The 15000-nt window shown below is 42.8% G+C and overlaps 1 protein-coding gene across 5 annotated transcripts in view; it reads right to left on the bottom strand.

Moving 5' to 3' along the window:
* The window catches only part of PROX1 (prospero homeobox 1), a 49436-nt gene that overhangs the window by 13004 nt on the left and 21432 nt on the right, over nt 1–15000 (bottom strand). For all 5 annotated transcript variants that reach the window (XM_039697959.1, XM_039697960.1, XM_039697961.1 and 2 more), the window contains one exon: nt 14702–14896. In XM_039697959.1, the coding sequence (XP_039553893.1) occupies nt 14702–14896 (195 nt within the window). The remainder of the gene's footprint in view (nt 1–14701; nt 14897–15000) is intronic.

Raw genomic sequence — 15000 nt, 5'->3', positions numbered from 1 at the left:
AAAGTAGAATTCTTGGTGCATGTGAGTTCAAATTTTTTTTAAATTTTAACTAAGAGCAGAAATAAAGAAACGCAGCATAGACAGCTCAAGAATGTTTTTTCCAATTTTTCCAATTGGAAAAACTATGCATTTATTCATGTTGACCTGGTGGGCAACAAGTCACCTTGCCAAATAGAAAAACCAAAACCTCTCATGGACTTAGGATCAGAGGTCTTCAGCTGGTGAAGGCTGCTCACGTTGCAGAGCACAAGGTCGTGGTGATGGGAGTAAACAGGTTGGAGGGGATGAGAGGGACAAGGCCAGATCACTCTTCTTGCTGGATGATCTAGACAGTGGCTATACAGAACTCTGTAGGGAACCCAAGGCTAAGGTATAAACAGCACCTATTAGACAGGTGCTACAGAACCTCTTCAGGATGGTGAATCCACTACTGGGGAAGCAGTCTCACCATGGGTAGCTCCAGATCAGACAGCTTTAGTGTGCATGCACAGCGATCCACACCAGCACAGGCACAGAGACAGCAGAAGAGATTCAGGAGAAATACTTCTGCCAAGAAAACCTCATACAAAGCACAGACTAGATTGGCCATGGCACCTCCTCACTCCCAATGTCAGTGTAAGATGTGCTTTGGGGGCAGAAAGAAACCTTCTTAGAGTAGGTTTGTGTCACTCATACAAGCCTCTTCTCACAGGAGAAAGCTCTAAGCCTGTGGGCTTTGGGGGAAAGTTGGCACCTAAACGCACATTCCCATAATCACAGTCTTTGTTCTGTAGGAAACTTATCAAGGACAAGTCCTTTTGCATCCCTCCCTAGCAGTAAGACATGACACTACCTCTGGAGCCACTTCTCTCAGAGAGGCTGGTGACACTCAGACCAACCCTTCCCTTGCATGCACTCCACCAATCCAGGGACCACCCTGCTTTAAGAAGGAGCTTCCAGGCAGCTCACCTATCCCCCTGGCCCCCTGCAGAGCAGGACTTGTGCTATCAGGAGCTGCAGGCACAGATCTGGTGCCTTTTCCAGGCTAATGCTGCCCTGAGCAGCACTGCCCCACCATCGGACTTCCCAGGCTTGCAAGGGCAGCATCTGCAACACCTTGCCGGTGTCCTGGCTCCTGCCACGTTCATCCAGACTGTCCCTCCCCTCATGCACATTCCCTGCTCCCCGAATGCAGTGAGCTGCTGTGTGGGACCATCTTAGCACTGTGAGTTGGTGAGGCAGCATATCAAGCAGGAGGCTTTGGCTTCTACACAGGAATTGGAGGCAGGTTTTGGAGTAAGTTGCTACACTTTTTGGCGCATAAGCCATGGCAGCATATGGCCCAATGTTCTCAGTTTAAGTCTGACACTTAACATTATTTAACAGTTTCTGTGTTAGGTGCTTTATAAGGTAAAGGAAATTAACAATTTTCAGCTAATTAGATCACTCAATTGGCTGAACATCCTGGACACCTCTTAGAAAAAAAACAGGTTGGCTCAGGCAATGGAAAGGCTAATGCCTCTTCCATTATCACTTATGAGGAGAGGAAAATAGTTGGAAAGGATGCTTTTATTTTAAAAACACAAAGGAAAAATACCTCAACTATTGGATGCTCTAGTATACACACTCTTCTCCCAACCAGCACCTTTCTAGAATGCAGGGTGTCATTTTGCCCACCTCTACATGTGTCCCAATCCCCCTGGCTACAGCAGCAGTTCTCTGGTGCCACCAGAGTCTTCATTTTTTGCCATCAAGTTTCCTCTAACTTCTGCTGTACAAATCTCTTTAGAAATACATTTTTTTGAAAGAAAAAAAATGGACAAGAAACTGGGTGGCTGTTTAGGAAAGTCTGTTCTCCCACTGTGCCACACAAAGAGAAGGCCACTCTTTTTCGACAACCCCAGTATTGGAAAGGGAAAATAATTTGTTCAAGTCCAGCTCAAAAAAGAAAAAAATATGGCAAACAACAGAGGTTGCTTATTACATTTACTGTTGCAGTGTAATTTTTAAAATTTTTTTTAAAAGCTGGGAAATTATTTAAGGATGTATTTTAAAAGTGTTTGTTTAAAATAAAGCTGAGATCCCCTATCCCATGAGGAGAGTTTGGAGCACTCATAATCTACTCCTGGCTTACTGTTATCTGCTCCGCCAAGCTCACAAAGAGGAGAGAGAATGGGCACGGCTCTTACAAGGAAAAAACCTGACAGTGGGGCTGCTGAGAGGCATGATAATATCGGGGAAGTGAAAGTGGTAGTGCAGTGAAAATGGATACTGCATGATACATTAGATTTAATCACTTGCATTTCAATTAAGCTTTTCCACAAATAAAGACTGGGAAGTACTCTGCAGGCTCCCCGTGTGGCTGGAGCACCAAGCGCCACTGGCAGCTGAGCACGCGGTGCTGCCACAGCTCGCTGGGGCTCACACCCCTGCTGCCCCCCGGGGTGCTCCCTGTGGCACCCATCTCCCCATCCTGCTCCACACACAGCACTGCACCCTGTGGGATCCCTGTCCACAGTGCAGGGGATGAGCTGTTCCATCACAGAAACAGAGCTGCTCTGGCATGCCAACACCACGGCTTCAACGTGCTGGTTTCCAAATACAAAACTTGGTAACACTCAGGAGTAAAGCAGGGTAAGACAAAATAGGACTTAGCATTTCCAATTTGTTTAGACTTTTCGCACCTTGAAATTCAGTTCTCCCCTTCTCCATCCTCAGAAATCATCAACAGCATTTTACCGGGAAGATTATTAAATCTCCTCTTCTGCAATACTGATGAATTAAACCTGCATGAGATGTAGAGGCTTCTAATGGAAACTCTGATTGCCCTTAACTTGCTGTATTGCCAGTGGCAGTGCCACAGAATGGAAAAATCACTAAGGCTCCTACAGCTTATGCTAGCTGGGCATTTAGCGTGTGTTGGGAAATGTAAGAAATAGCCACTAGAGAGGTTACTGTCACACTCCAGAAGTTGTCTCATACAAAAACTGAAGAAAAAAACCCTCTCACACACAAGAATAGCCTAACTTTAACTCAGTCCATTATGGTGAAATGCAATCTGCTACAAGAGGATGCCTACAATGCCAAGCAGCATATTATGTACCCTGCTGCCAAATTCTGGCAGGTACCACATAGACGCGCCCACAAAAAACCTGCCCAGAAAAGTGAGTACAGGGATGACCACCTAATTCTGGCTCAGCAGAGAGGTTATTGCATATTCTCCTGGACACATCAGCCAGATGGGAATGCGATGTGTTACTCAGAAGGACCAGGAGGCACATCCTGGACTGAGATGAGCAGGTTACGTCTTGCACCAGCAGCAAGTCCTCTGCTTTCAAGGTGTATTTCCATGTGTGAAAGATCCAGGCATGCAGAAACTGCTAGTTAGACCATGGATATAGAGGTAACGTGGCTCAAAGAACTTGTACTTTGCAAGGATTTTATGTTCAGTAGAATATGGCTCCATAGGTGAGACACTAACACTACAGTAGAAGTGATAATTAAAAGTATTATGCATCTAGAATACATCACATGTATATATACATATATATATATGTACACATAAATGTTGCAACAGTACAGTAACATGTATATTTGGTGTTGCTTGCTCTTGTACACTCTTCCCATCTCCCTGCATTCCAATCACCTCTGTCTTCTGCGTCTGGCCCTGAAAAGCTCCAACTGAGCCCTCTCCCTCCACGGTTTGCATAGGCTGGGCTGGGGGGAGTGAGGAGGGAGGTAGGGGAGAAGGATGGGAAGCAGGTGGTGTTTAATCAGTCTGGCAGGGAAGCAGGCTGTCACCAGGGTCCTTTTGGGGGTGTCATGAAGGCGGCAAGCATGCCCTCTGGCAGAGGGTACCTCCTTTCCTCTTTCCAGTGGCAGAGGGTAAGGCCAGGGGAAGGAAATTGTGCATGGTTATGGGTGAAGGGTGTTGCAAATAAAGCTGTCTCCACCAGCTTACGCTCCCACTGAAAAACAATTCTGAAAAATCTCCTCCCAGTGCAACCATGCTTTTATGAGCATCCAGAGCCCATAATGATAGGATAAACTGCTCCATCTATGCCATCCTGAGGCATGCAGCTGGCCAAACTGGGCTACAAACACCCTGTTACAAGCTCCAGTGCAGGACCTGCTAGGGACCAGTGAGGCTCACAAGCCCGTGAGGCCAGAAGACAAAGTCTTACATCCTAATGGGCTGAGTTCCCTCTCATTTGACTCCCCTTTATCCCTTGCGGAAGGAAACGGTGCGACTCCAGACAGCACTGGATTAGATAACCTCGAGGCTGGGCCTCATCTGATGGAGCCAGCCCTCTCTGCAATTGTAAGAGATAAGCTGCTCCAGCTCCTGCTCCCCCCGCCCACTGAACACTGATATTTGGCACTTAAAGACCTTTAATTTGCAGTGTTTATTTTCCCCTCTCTCCTCTAAAAACTTTCTGAAGTTGCAGACTACTGCTTTAAATGCATTTTTATGTCTATGCCACAGTTCTACCTAAGTCCCAATCGCAGCAGTCTGTCTGCTTAGCAACAGAGACCGTGCCACCCTGGTTTGCTGCTCTCTACAAAGCCTCTCCACTAACTAGAGAAACAAGTTCAAGGCCACCTCTTTGAGCACTCTGGACCACCACCTGGACAGGGTTTCTTCTGACAGCGCATTTCCACCAGAGCCTTGAAACAGCCCCCCCCCAGAGGTCACACAAAATGAATCAGAGCCTGCCCGTGTACCTGCCCCCTCTGCAGATAAGAAAGCTGAACCTTGCCCCTTCCAGATCTAAAGGGAGAAATCATCTCCAAAACACTGATTACCTTCAGCCAGCCCTTCTGGCTGTCCTTCTATCCCTCGCCCACCCACACTTACCTATCAGGAAGACTCTCTCTGCACAAAATTCAGCTATACTCTAGTGCTGCAGGTGATGGGCTATGTGTAAGTAAGCGATCTGGCTCTCCAAAGACTGCCTCCCGCTTGGACTGAATGGTTTTTCTTCACTTTTGTGCTGTTAATGTTACAACTACTACAAACTACAACTCCCCCTGCTCAGGTTTGCTTTGTCTCATGCAGGTGAAGGACACTGAGTCCTTGTGGATCTGTGCAATATCCTGCTGCCACTTCCACACAACCTCAGTATTTTCCCTTACAGAGATTTAGGTATGTTTGAAAACAGCATCCCCATAGAGCTCCTCACCAAGGCCTGCCTGCAAGCAGACCTGACTGCCACTGCTCTCTCAGGCCAGGGATATCTGCTCTGAGAAAGGGCAGGACCCCAGAAAGCTGGCCCAGAAACCAGCATGGGTCACAGCGCTGCTAAACCTCTCCCACGGTTTCTGAAGTATTTTGACAGTTTGCTAATTGACATCATGAGAGCCTGACTCTCATCCATTTTAAAACACATTGAATGTATCAAGGAAACGGCGTTCTGTGTGAAGGTGACCTATTCAAAGTCCTATAGGATGGGCAATCCTATCTGCAAAGCTTCTGTTAAAGTCAGTCACACAGCCCTGACCCTGCACTGTGAGACGGAATTGGCTGGGATCTCCTCTTTTGGCAAGCGTGCCTCACAAAAATAAAAACAACACCCACCCTCCACCTCACATCCATGAACATGATGGCTCTGTGACTACAAATCCAGTGCTGCATTTAATGTGTAGTCTAAAAAATTAAATGAAACTTTTTTCCAATTAGCATTTAAAATATATTCACACACTTGACTGTATAGTAACACAACAAAAGACAGCTTTTCGGCTGGCATATATTAATTAGCTGCAATGATTGCTGGAGCTGATTTACACCAGACATTGAGAATCCAGCCCAGAATTTAGTTCCGTGTCATGAAGATAAAGCATGGGGTGGGTGGGAAACAGAGGGAAAAATCTTACAAAGCTAGTAAGCTAACCTACTATTTCACATCTCTCTGGTATGACATTTATATAGAACAGCTTAGATAAAGTTCAGAAGATCAAACATTTTCCTCAATTTTCACAGTACAAAATGTTCTATGACCTTCTAATGTGACACATTAAAACAGGATACAAGAAATTTCAGCTGATCAGGTCTCATGAACACCCTCCACCTTCATTAGACAGTGCTGCTCCTCCAAAAGTTCTGAGTGAGAAATTTAGCTATGTTGTCTCAAAGAAATGAAGAAAGTCTGGAAAAAACATGTGCAACTTGCATGTTACCCATTACCACAACTAGGATTTATAAAACGTTAAGATTTATTGATTAGTTTTCTTTTTTTTTTCCTTTTTTTAAACACCAGGTTTTAAAATTGCCTAACGAATTCCTGCTAGCTACAGAATGAAAGAAAAAGCATTTCACCTTGTAAGAGATAAGGCTCTAAGCGAGTGAGGGATGACATGGGTTAAAATTCACCTTGCTTCTCACTCCTCATCCACGATGGGATTTTGGAGAACGACGGACATCTGGAAATCGGTTTTACACAGAAAAATAGAAAACAGGGAAGAACTAGGAAGATGAATAAAGGCTCATCACAGACACAAAAGACCAGAGGAAAAAGAAGCTTGGATTTGGGTATTCTTGTCTGGCAAGGAGGCAGGCAGTAAGGCTAATGAAGCATTTGCGATATGGGACGTATGCCAGCGTAACAAAGAAGATGTGCATCAGCTCTGCAGATGTGCCAAAGCCCCCAGAGCAAAATAATGACATAATCACCATCAGTGTCACAGACCAGACTGTACACAAGGTGACATGGGAGAGAATAAATAAGGGTCTTTAGAGGCCTGTAGTACACACACGGGAAGGAATAGCCATTCCTCACAACTGCCACAAGAGAGTGGCGAGATGTTCGGTATAATGTGTGCAGCCAGTAAACGAAATCTTGAATTGTGCAAGGCTAACACACTATAAATTGGTGCTTTTCTCGATCTCCAGTTGACGTTTCAATTCCCAGTACCCCTTGTTGAATGCTAAATGAAATGGCACTAGGAGTCAGAAGAGTTTGCCAAGTTTTGGTTTGTTTCTGTGGGTTCCTTTTTTTTTTTTTCAGGGGGGTGAAGGGGATTTTTTTTTTTGTTTCTTTTGAAAAGAGGAGGGGGCAATAAAGATGAGTACGAGTAAATAATTGTGAAAGAAACAAAACCAAAAATACAAATACCCCCAAAAAACCCACAGCATATCATCACTACATGCACACAGGAACAGAAACCCAACACCATTCAGCTGGAACAATCCTAGGATTCCCTCAAAGCAAAGCTAAAAACAAATGAGGATGGGGTTTGATTTGTTAGTTTGTTTTTTGTTTGTTTTTTTTCCAGGGAGAGCAGTGACAATTTTGCCTTCTGGTTTACAACTATCCCTGAACTAAACCAGAAAAAAGCCCACTAAAATAGTTTTCCATGCTAAAAGACAAGATTACTATTTTATTGATCAGTAATAAAACACAGCTTAGGGTAATTTAGTACTTAACATGTTATTTGCGGTGGGGAGTAATCTGAAAAGCTCTGAGTAGCCTTAAATCATTTCACAACAGTTCTCCTGCATAAAAGCAAGTGTCTGCCTCTGTACAGCTCTGTGATTTTGTGGTATATATATATTTTTAACGGAAATTTGTCAATTTTTAAAAGGGAACATCTATTTGATAAAGTAGAACAACACTGCTAGTAGTGTTGCCACAGGCTGAAGTGGGGAAATTGTTAAAGGGCAGAAGATAGGCTGAAGGTGCCAACAGAACTCTCGCAGAAGGAACATTCAAGTACATAATTGTTTGCAGGATCTGGACCTACAAGAGGAGCTCAGAAGAACAAAGCACTTGGCTTCACCAATGTCCCTTTTCATTGCTTCTAATGAAAGATTCATAAGAATAACTTTAATTTTTTATGATCTTTTTTTGCATTACTGTATTAGCTGCATCTACTCTGTATGCAATTTCTTCTTAAATACAGAAAACCTGTTTCAAAATGCCAGACATAATAACTTAATCAGTACAATAATTGATCTTGATTGTTGTGCAGGCCTTCTTAACAGTCAGGAAATGCGATGGAGCCCAGAAAATGTTTTATATGATTGTTTCTTCCCATTGCAAAGTGATGTATTTGTGAAGAATGCAGGTGGAAAGTCCATAGTGGAGGGGTGTTTTTTTGGTTTTTTTTTGTTTTTTTTTTTGTTTTTTTGAGAAGAAAAAAAAATTAAACCCCCCCCTAATTTGCTAGTTAAACTGTTCAGTGGAAGAATGATTGTATTTGTCCTTTTTGGCTTCGCCCAATTAATTGGAGCAGTAACGTAGCAATTGTTAATAAACAACTCTAATTTGACTGTACTTCTTGCCTATCTACTAACCCCACCATATCTTTGTTTAGCATATCATCAGGGAAAACAAGGAAGCATGTATATAATTTTGTTCTGTTGTATACGAAGTTTAATAATTATGCCACAGTGGATTCTAAATTAATCACAGAAGGCACAACAATATTAATAATCTGCTTAGCAAACTCCAGTGTCTTTGCACTTTGATGTTAGGAGCAGAGACAGTACGATCTGTGGCAGTTTTTTAAATTGGGCAAGTGTTTGTTTCTTTTTCAGCTTATATCAATGTTGTATTTTATGCTTTTTCTACTGTGCACCTTGTTTCCCTCTAAGAAAAAAAACCAACAAACCACAAACCAAAACCACGGAACAACTCAACAAACAAGCCTCTGCTTATTTGAGTGCATTTGGATCAAAGCTGACAGATCAAATTTTTCATTTATTTAACGAAGTTTCATTGCAGCCATTCTTCATAATTACAGCAGTGTTTTAATTTTTTTCCTTCCCTTGAATAGGAGAGAAGGGGTTCTGAGAAAGTTTTTAATTAGCTAAATAGGTCTGTGTAATCTAGATGAAATAAACACGCCCGTTTGAAAGGGTTGTTAGAACTTTTCCAGCCATTTAATCCATAGATGGCTGAACACAATGATACCTTCCACAGAAAGCTACAGCCACCACCAGCAGCTGTTAGAAGAGAGCTTGCTCCCTGCTCCTATTGATAACCCTTTGTGGAATGAAGAAAAAGAGCTGAGGGAAGGAGAACTGAATGTCAGACAATAGACATCGCTACACACACTGTCTCTGAACTTTCCTCATCTCTGAAGGACAATTAATTATGAAGGCCTTTGGGGTAGGTCGAAGCAAGGGAAAACCTACTGCTGGCCCAGCACTCCAGCCGCTATCTCTGTGTTTGTTAAATGGTTGTGCCTGTTGGGGAACCAGAGTAGCAGCCACCAAAATAGCCAATAGATCATTTAGGAAAAAAGAGCAAAAGATTTTTTTATGTGTGTCTGTCCTTGTATAATTCTATTCTCACTGTGAAATCATCCATACACAAAACACAAGGACAATTTTTTTTTTTTTTTAGAAGAACCACAGGGTAGGTTACAGTCAGAAACGGCCTCTCAGTGGTGTGTTAAAAAGGATGGTCTTTTCACCAAATCATTTCACAGAGGCAAAACAGACAAACACAAAGAGTTGAGACTTTTTCTCCTACATTAAATAGAGTAACTGATAAGGTCAGACATATGATACCTAAAGACATGAATCTGTGAACTCTTGAAGTCAAAGGACTTCTCTGTGCAAAGGAACAATCTTTCAAAGGAAATAGATCATAGAACTCCACTGAATCCCCTTTAAACTTTATGAAGCAGGAGGAGAAAAAGCTCTAAGTAGGGAAGCTTGACAGAAGAGCCTTGAACTATTTTCTGAAGGAAAGATGAGACCCTCCCTAGGCTGCCACAAAACATCTTTTTTTTTCTAAAGGCTCTTCTGAACTTTGATATGTGCCAAGACACCGCTATTGAAAGCTGTATAATTATGTGCTATAGCCACTGTAGAAAATGCTTTGTTCACCACAACAAAGAACAATAAGCAAAGTAAAGTGACATTACACTGTATCTTTTTCTTTAAGAATGTTGAGAAAGGTCACGGTACGTTATAACTAATAAAGCTGTTGAGTAAGGAAGTTTAAAGTTGAGCTTGCTGTGCTTAAATGCAACCCAATGACAAAAAGACAGAGGGAACTAAAATTGTAATGACATTAAAAAATGGATCACATATCAACATGCCAACTTCATTATACAAACACCTTGATTCCAAAGGACACAAACAGCAGACCCGGGTGTAGCGCTGCAATAGTATTCCTCTCACAACTCTCTCCCTAATAGCTTCCAACTACGGTCTGCAGTTCAACTAACTGCAAAAACTGATTAATAAGCATTAATTGATACATGCAACGCACAGACCTTCTATTGCAAGCCGTGGATTTTGTTACTTGATTAAAAACCAGCTTCATGTCCTGTGCAGTTTCAAGGAAAGCTCTGCTGTTTCACAAGGGAGCCTCTTCAAAATTACAAGGGGGAAAAAAAACGGGCCAGAGGGCATCAATTAAGTTCCCTGAACCCAAGATTTGTAAGGGAAAAGAAATACCATCTGGCCACCTATGTTTCAGTTTTCCTTCAGAACACTCAGGACAGTTAGATTTGTTATTCTCAAATTGCCAGAGCAGCTTTACTCCCCTTGCTGCACATCAGCAGACAGCAGCCTTCCAACTCTGTCTTTAAGAGTGCTGAGAATGATGTTGAAACACTACAACAATAAAGCCCTTGAAGGAGGAAGTATACAGCTGAGGGAGAAATGTGAGAAGTGGAATACTGAAACAAACAACTGTCCCATTGGGCTGTGCACACTGCTGGTGCCACCAGAAGCGTGGAGACTGCCACAGCAGGGCAGTTTGCATGGAAAGAGCAACCTTTGGGAGCCAAGTTAGCAGGTTACAGACTTAATTTCACTTCTCTTGAGGCCTGCTGCAGAGCATTAGGGTGGTTATAAATGGTACTTTGCAGTACCTATGTGCTGCAAAACCACTCAAAAGTGGCTTTAGTTTAAATGAAAATCAGGTTTGAGGACTTTAATTCTCTTTTTGATGAACACCAATTCAGTTCAAGATGAATCCTGCAGATGAAACTGGGGAACAATACAGGTTCCTAAAATAAGCATATGAGTGGCCAGCAGTTTTTATAATTTAGGATGTCTTAATTTTTGGATGCAGTGCTGGGCACACTTTATTTTCAGGGGATGGACTGTTGAGGACCTCCTGACAAAGTGACTCTTATTGAGCATCCCAAAATGAAATTGACCTAAAATCATCATCACTTCTGAAAATGCTGGCAGCCTGCGTTCCTCTCAAGGGCTTCTAGGCCGCTTACGTGACAGGGTTATATTACTTAGGTTTTATAGGTGGTGCTATTTGACTTGTTTTACATCATCCCATTGATTTTTATGGGACTAACTCAGAGTGCCTTAAGTTAAACACTCTGCTAAGACCTGAGTACAACTGGTCTTAATTAGGCTTTTCCCACTAGTATGGTTTTCCCCTGCCAAAAGAAGGGCAAACTCCTTAAAAATGGTTTTCTCCCCCTCAGAAGCGACATGTGCCGTAACTAGCGCCATGAAGCGAGGCAATCCTCGTGTCGAGCCCCGCCGTACCAAAACTGCAGCCAGTGTGTTTGTGCAAATAGCACAGCTTGGCAGGCGCCTCACTATTGTGATCCATCTCAATAACTACATCTGCAAAATCGGGCAAGTTCCCGTGAAGCAGCAGGCAGGCTGAGCTCAGGAGGATGGCGCATGCGGGGCTTGCTTTGCTTTGCCCACCCCACAGAGGAGCGGGGCAAGCGGGAGGAGCAGGCAGCGGGCACAGAGTGGAACTGCTGCCACAGAGACATCCTGACACTTCAGAACTAAGGCTGAGCTGTTAAATGCCCACCAGGAAAAGGAATGGGCACTGTGCAGAGAGGCGTTAATACGCGGAGAATGACGGTAACTGCTAAAAAATGCCAGGGAACAAGGATGACTGAGAAGGAGTGGGAGACAAAGCAAGGCTAAAATTCAGGCATTGTCCTCAGGCCAGTTTCTTTTGGTTCTTTTAAGTACATAAATCTGAAAAGAAACCCTCTGTTTATGTTTTTTAACTCATGTTAAACTAATTTTTTTTTTCAACTCATTTTCTAGCCATATTTCTATTTTAACTGAAAGCATGGTATCCCCCCTGGTTTTCAATCATCCTGCCAGAGTCACAACTGTGAGCTCTGATGACCTGCGCTAGGGCAGATTCTAAAAGAGAGTTACAAAATTATTTAATTTTTATTTTCCTTTCTTTTTCCTGTAATACACAGCAACGATATCTGACTTTAATTATTGCAGCTGGCATTCAAAAGCCTATGGCAACACCACATATGAGACAGATATCAAGTGGCACAACAAGCTGTGCTCTCTTTCTGACCAACTTGAGCTGGGACACTCACATTTGTGGCTTTCATTCACCAGGACAGGCCACCTTCTTCCTCCCTGGAGGAATGGCCCCAGAATAAAGAAGCACTTTCACCTTCCACAAAAAAATCCCAAACGTTTTTTTCTGGGTTTTTTTCCCTTTCAAAACTCAGTCCCTCATTGCTCTGTTCAGCTCAGCACGTTTCTCCAGCTAGCCCTACTGCAAGAGAGAAAAATGTGGAACTGGCTACACACACGTACACACAAAACACAGGCAAAGCTGCACCTCACGGGAGGAGGCCTTGGATCTGTCTCTGGCTCACAGCCACAAGGGTGCAGTGGCAAAGCTAAAAATGATAGGACATGTGGTTTGTTAAACATCTTATTTGCCTTTGCTACAAGCTGTCAGTGGCAATGCCCAGGGAAAAGAACACAGTATCACAAATTCTTGAACAAATCAATGGCACAGCCTGGTATGGACCAAACACATATTCTAACTTTAGAATTCTTTTCCTAATAGTCAGTTTAGGCCTATACGCACAAAGTATATGCATGAATGTGACCCAAGAATAGATAAACAGAAGGGTTTAGGAATGACAGTGTAGGTGATTTAAGAGAAATAGCATATCAGGCTAATCAGAAGATCAGCAAAGTATCATTGAAGTATGAGAGGAAGGAACTTTGATGATGCTAAATATGTCAAATGCTCAGTTTGCTAAATCCTTTTGGATCCAATTTCAACATTACAGTACTTGTCATTTTTGCTTTCCAGCTTGAGGGGGAGGGGATGAGCATTTATCAGGAAAAGTTACATTGTCTACATTAAAAGCACCACACAGCTTTATGTTCTCATAACTGCTGGATCCTCAGCAAAACCAAGACCTGAACTCTAGGAAATTCTCATTACAGTACATAACACAAGAAAGACCAAATGAATGAAGTTGCAATCACCATTTATAATATCTCCTTCCCTCAACAATGGAGGAAAACAAACCAAGGGGCTCCTTTCCAACCCACTAAAGAACCCTTGTCTGAGGAGACTGCCATTGCTAGTAGTACTAAACATATGAGATTTATGTTTTCTTATCTACTTGAAAACACATACACTCCCCACAATTATTTACTGGAGTAATCCACTTACATTAACACTGGCACTAACACTTTGAAAATGAGTAATAAGTGTCTGAAACCATCAAGAGTATGAGAATTTTTGAACTCAAGGAATATTTCAAGCTATGTTCTATGAATTGAAAAATGTTAGTAAAAAAAAAACTTGAGGGAATCTAAGCACAAGGAAAAATTTGGTCATACTTATCTCCTGGTGTATGTCCTTTTCTATTCCTGTGTTTCGAATTTTTGTTTCTATTCCTGCTTGGCATCAGGGCAGACCTATGTCCCAGGGGTGGGAGTTCCTGTCTTGTGCTTGCTTGAGTGCCTGAGAGGCCACGGAACACCAAAAACAGCCTAGATGTTGCCATCACCCACCATCAATGGCACAACCTTTGAGGAACATCCTCTTCCCCCCTCTCACCTCATCTGCCCCTTCCACGCAACCATCCTTGCAGAAACCTGCCAGCCCAGAAGAGGGAGAAACAACCAAGAAAGACAAAAAAGTCTTCACTTAGACTTTTTGCTTCATCTGAACTGATGTGCTATGAGAACAAGTCCCGCTAAAAATCCATCAGAAGGATTTTAGGCAGGAAATCACCCTCCTCATGCTGAAAAATCACTTTTGTACAGGAGGGGGATCATTATGCAACTTGACCCTGAGTGAATGGTGCAGACAAAAAAAAAGTTAGTAATTAGTACCACCATTGCTTTCCTACTCCACCAAGAGATGGGATTACTCAAGCCTCCCCCACACGCACACCCTGTTCAAATGCATCATTACATCTGACTACCTGAACAATGCAAACTGCCATCCTCAGCAGGGAGAAACACTCTCCCGTGGTATCGCCAAGGGTCAGCATGTTAATGATAACAATAGTCTGCTGAGCTACCAGGCTGGCCTGTAAACAGGAATCTTAATCAAAGCCACAAACCTGTTACAGCAGAAAACAGAGCATTTACTTCGAGTACTCATTTTATCCTGCAGTTGGACAAAGCAAATGCATTTCAGTTCTGTAAATCAAATGAAGAAAAGCAGAGTGTTTGATCACACAATTAGGGAGCTTTAGAAGAGCTGTGAGATGACTTCTTTAACTACTGTCCCTCCTAAAGGAAACTTCAAAAAGGCAAAACTAAGAAACTTATAAAAAAAAAAGTGAAAACTTTTCTCTCTTGTCAGGTCCTAGAGTGAGGCATAAGTCTCCAGCTACCAGGGCTAAAAGGATTAATTAGCATCATTCAGGGATGTGGAACGCCAAGATTCCACTGGTCATAGCCACATCAAAAAGGTGCATTATTTTTAAAGGCAGCCTGGACCTCGAAGTAACTCACAAACACAGAGAAATAAAGATCAGTGCCTACCTCAAAATCATTTGCTTTATTGTAGTGCATGTTCAGGGCCCTGTACAGCTCACAGTCTCTGGTTATAGACAGCTCCTCAGTGCTCGTGACCCCGTCGTTGATGGCTTGCCGTGCATACTTCTCCATCTGAATGTAGTAAAACTCACGGAAATTGCTAAACCACTTGATGAGCTGAGAGGTAATGCATCTGTTGAACTGTTAAATTTAAACAGTAAGAAGGATAAGAGCACTGACATTCCTCCCCCCAGCCCCATTTCTTTCAAAAAGCATTCTTTCCTCCCCTTCCCCACCACCTTTTA

The sequence above is a fragment of the Passer montanus genome, unplaced genomic scaffold (assembly GCF_014805655.1).
Source record: "Passer montanus isolate IOZ18808 unplaced genomic scaffold, ASM1480565v1 scaffold12, whole genome shotgun sequence".
Classification (NCBI taxonomy): domain Eukaryota; kingdom Metazoa; phylum Chordata; class Aves; order Passeriformes; family Passeridae; genus Passer; species Passer montanus.
Note: the sequence above shows the minus strand (reverse complement) of the source record. Positions and strands in the feature narration are given on the sequence as shown.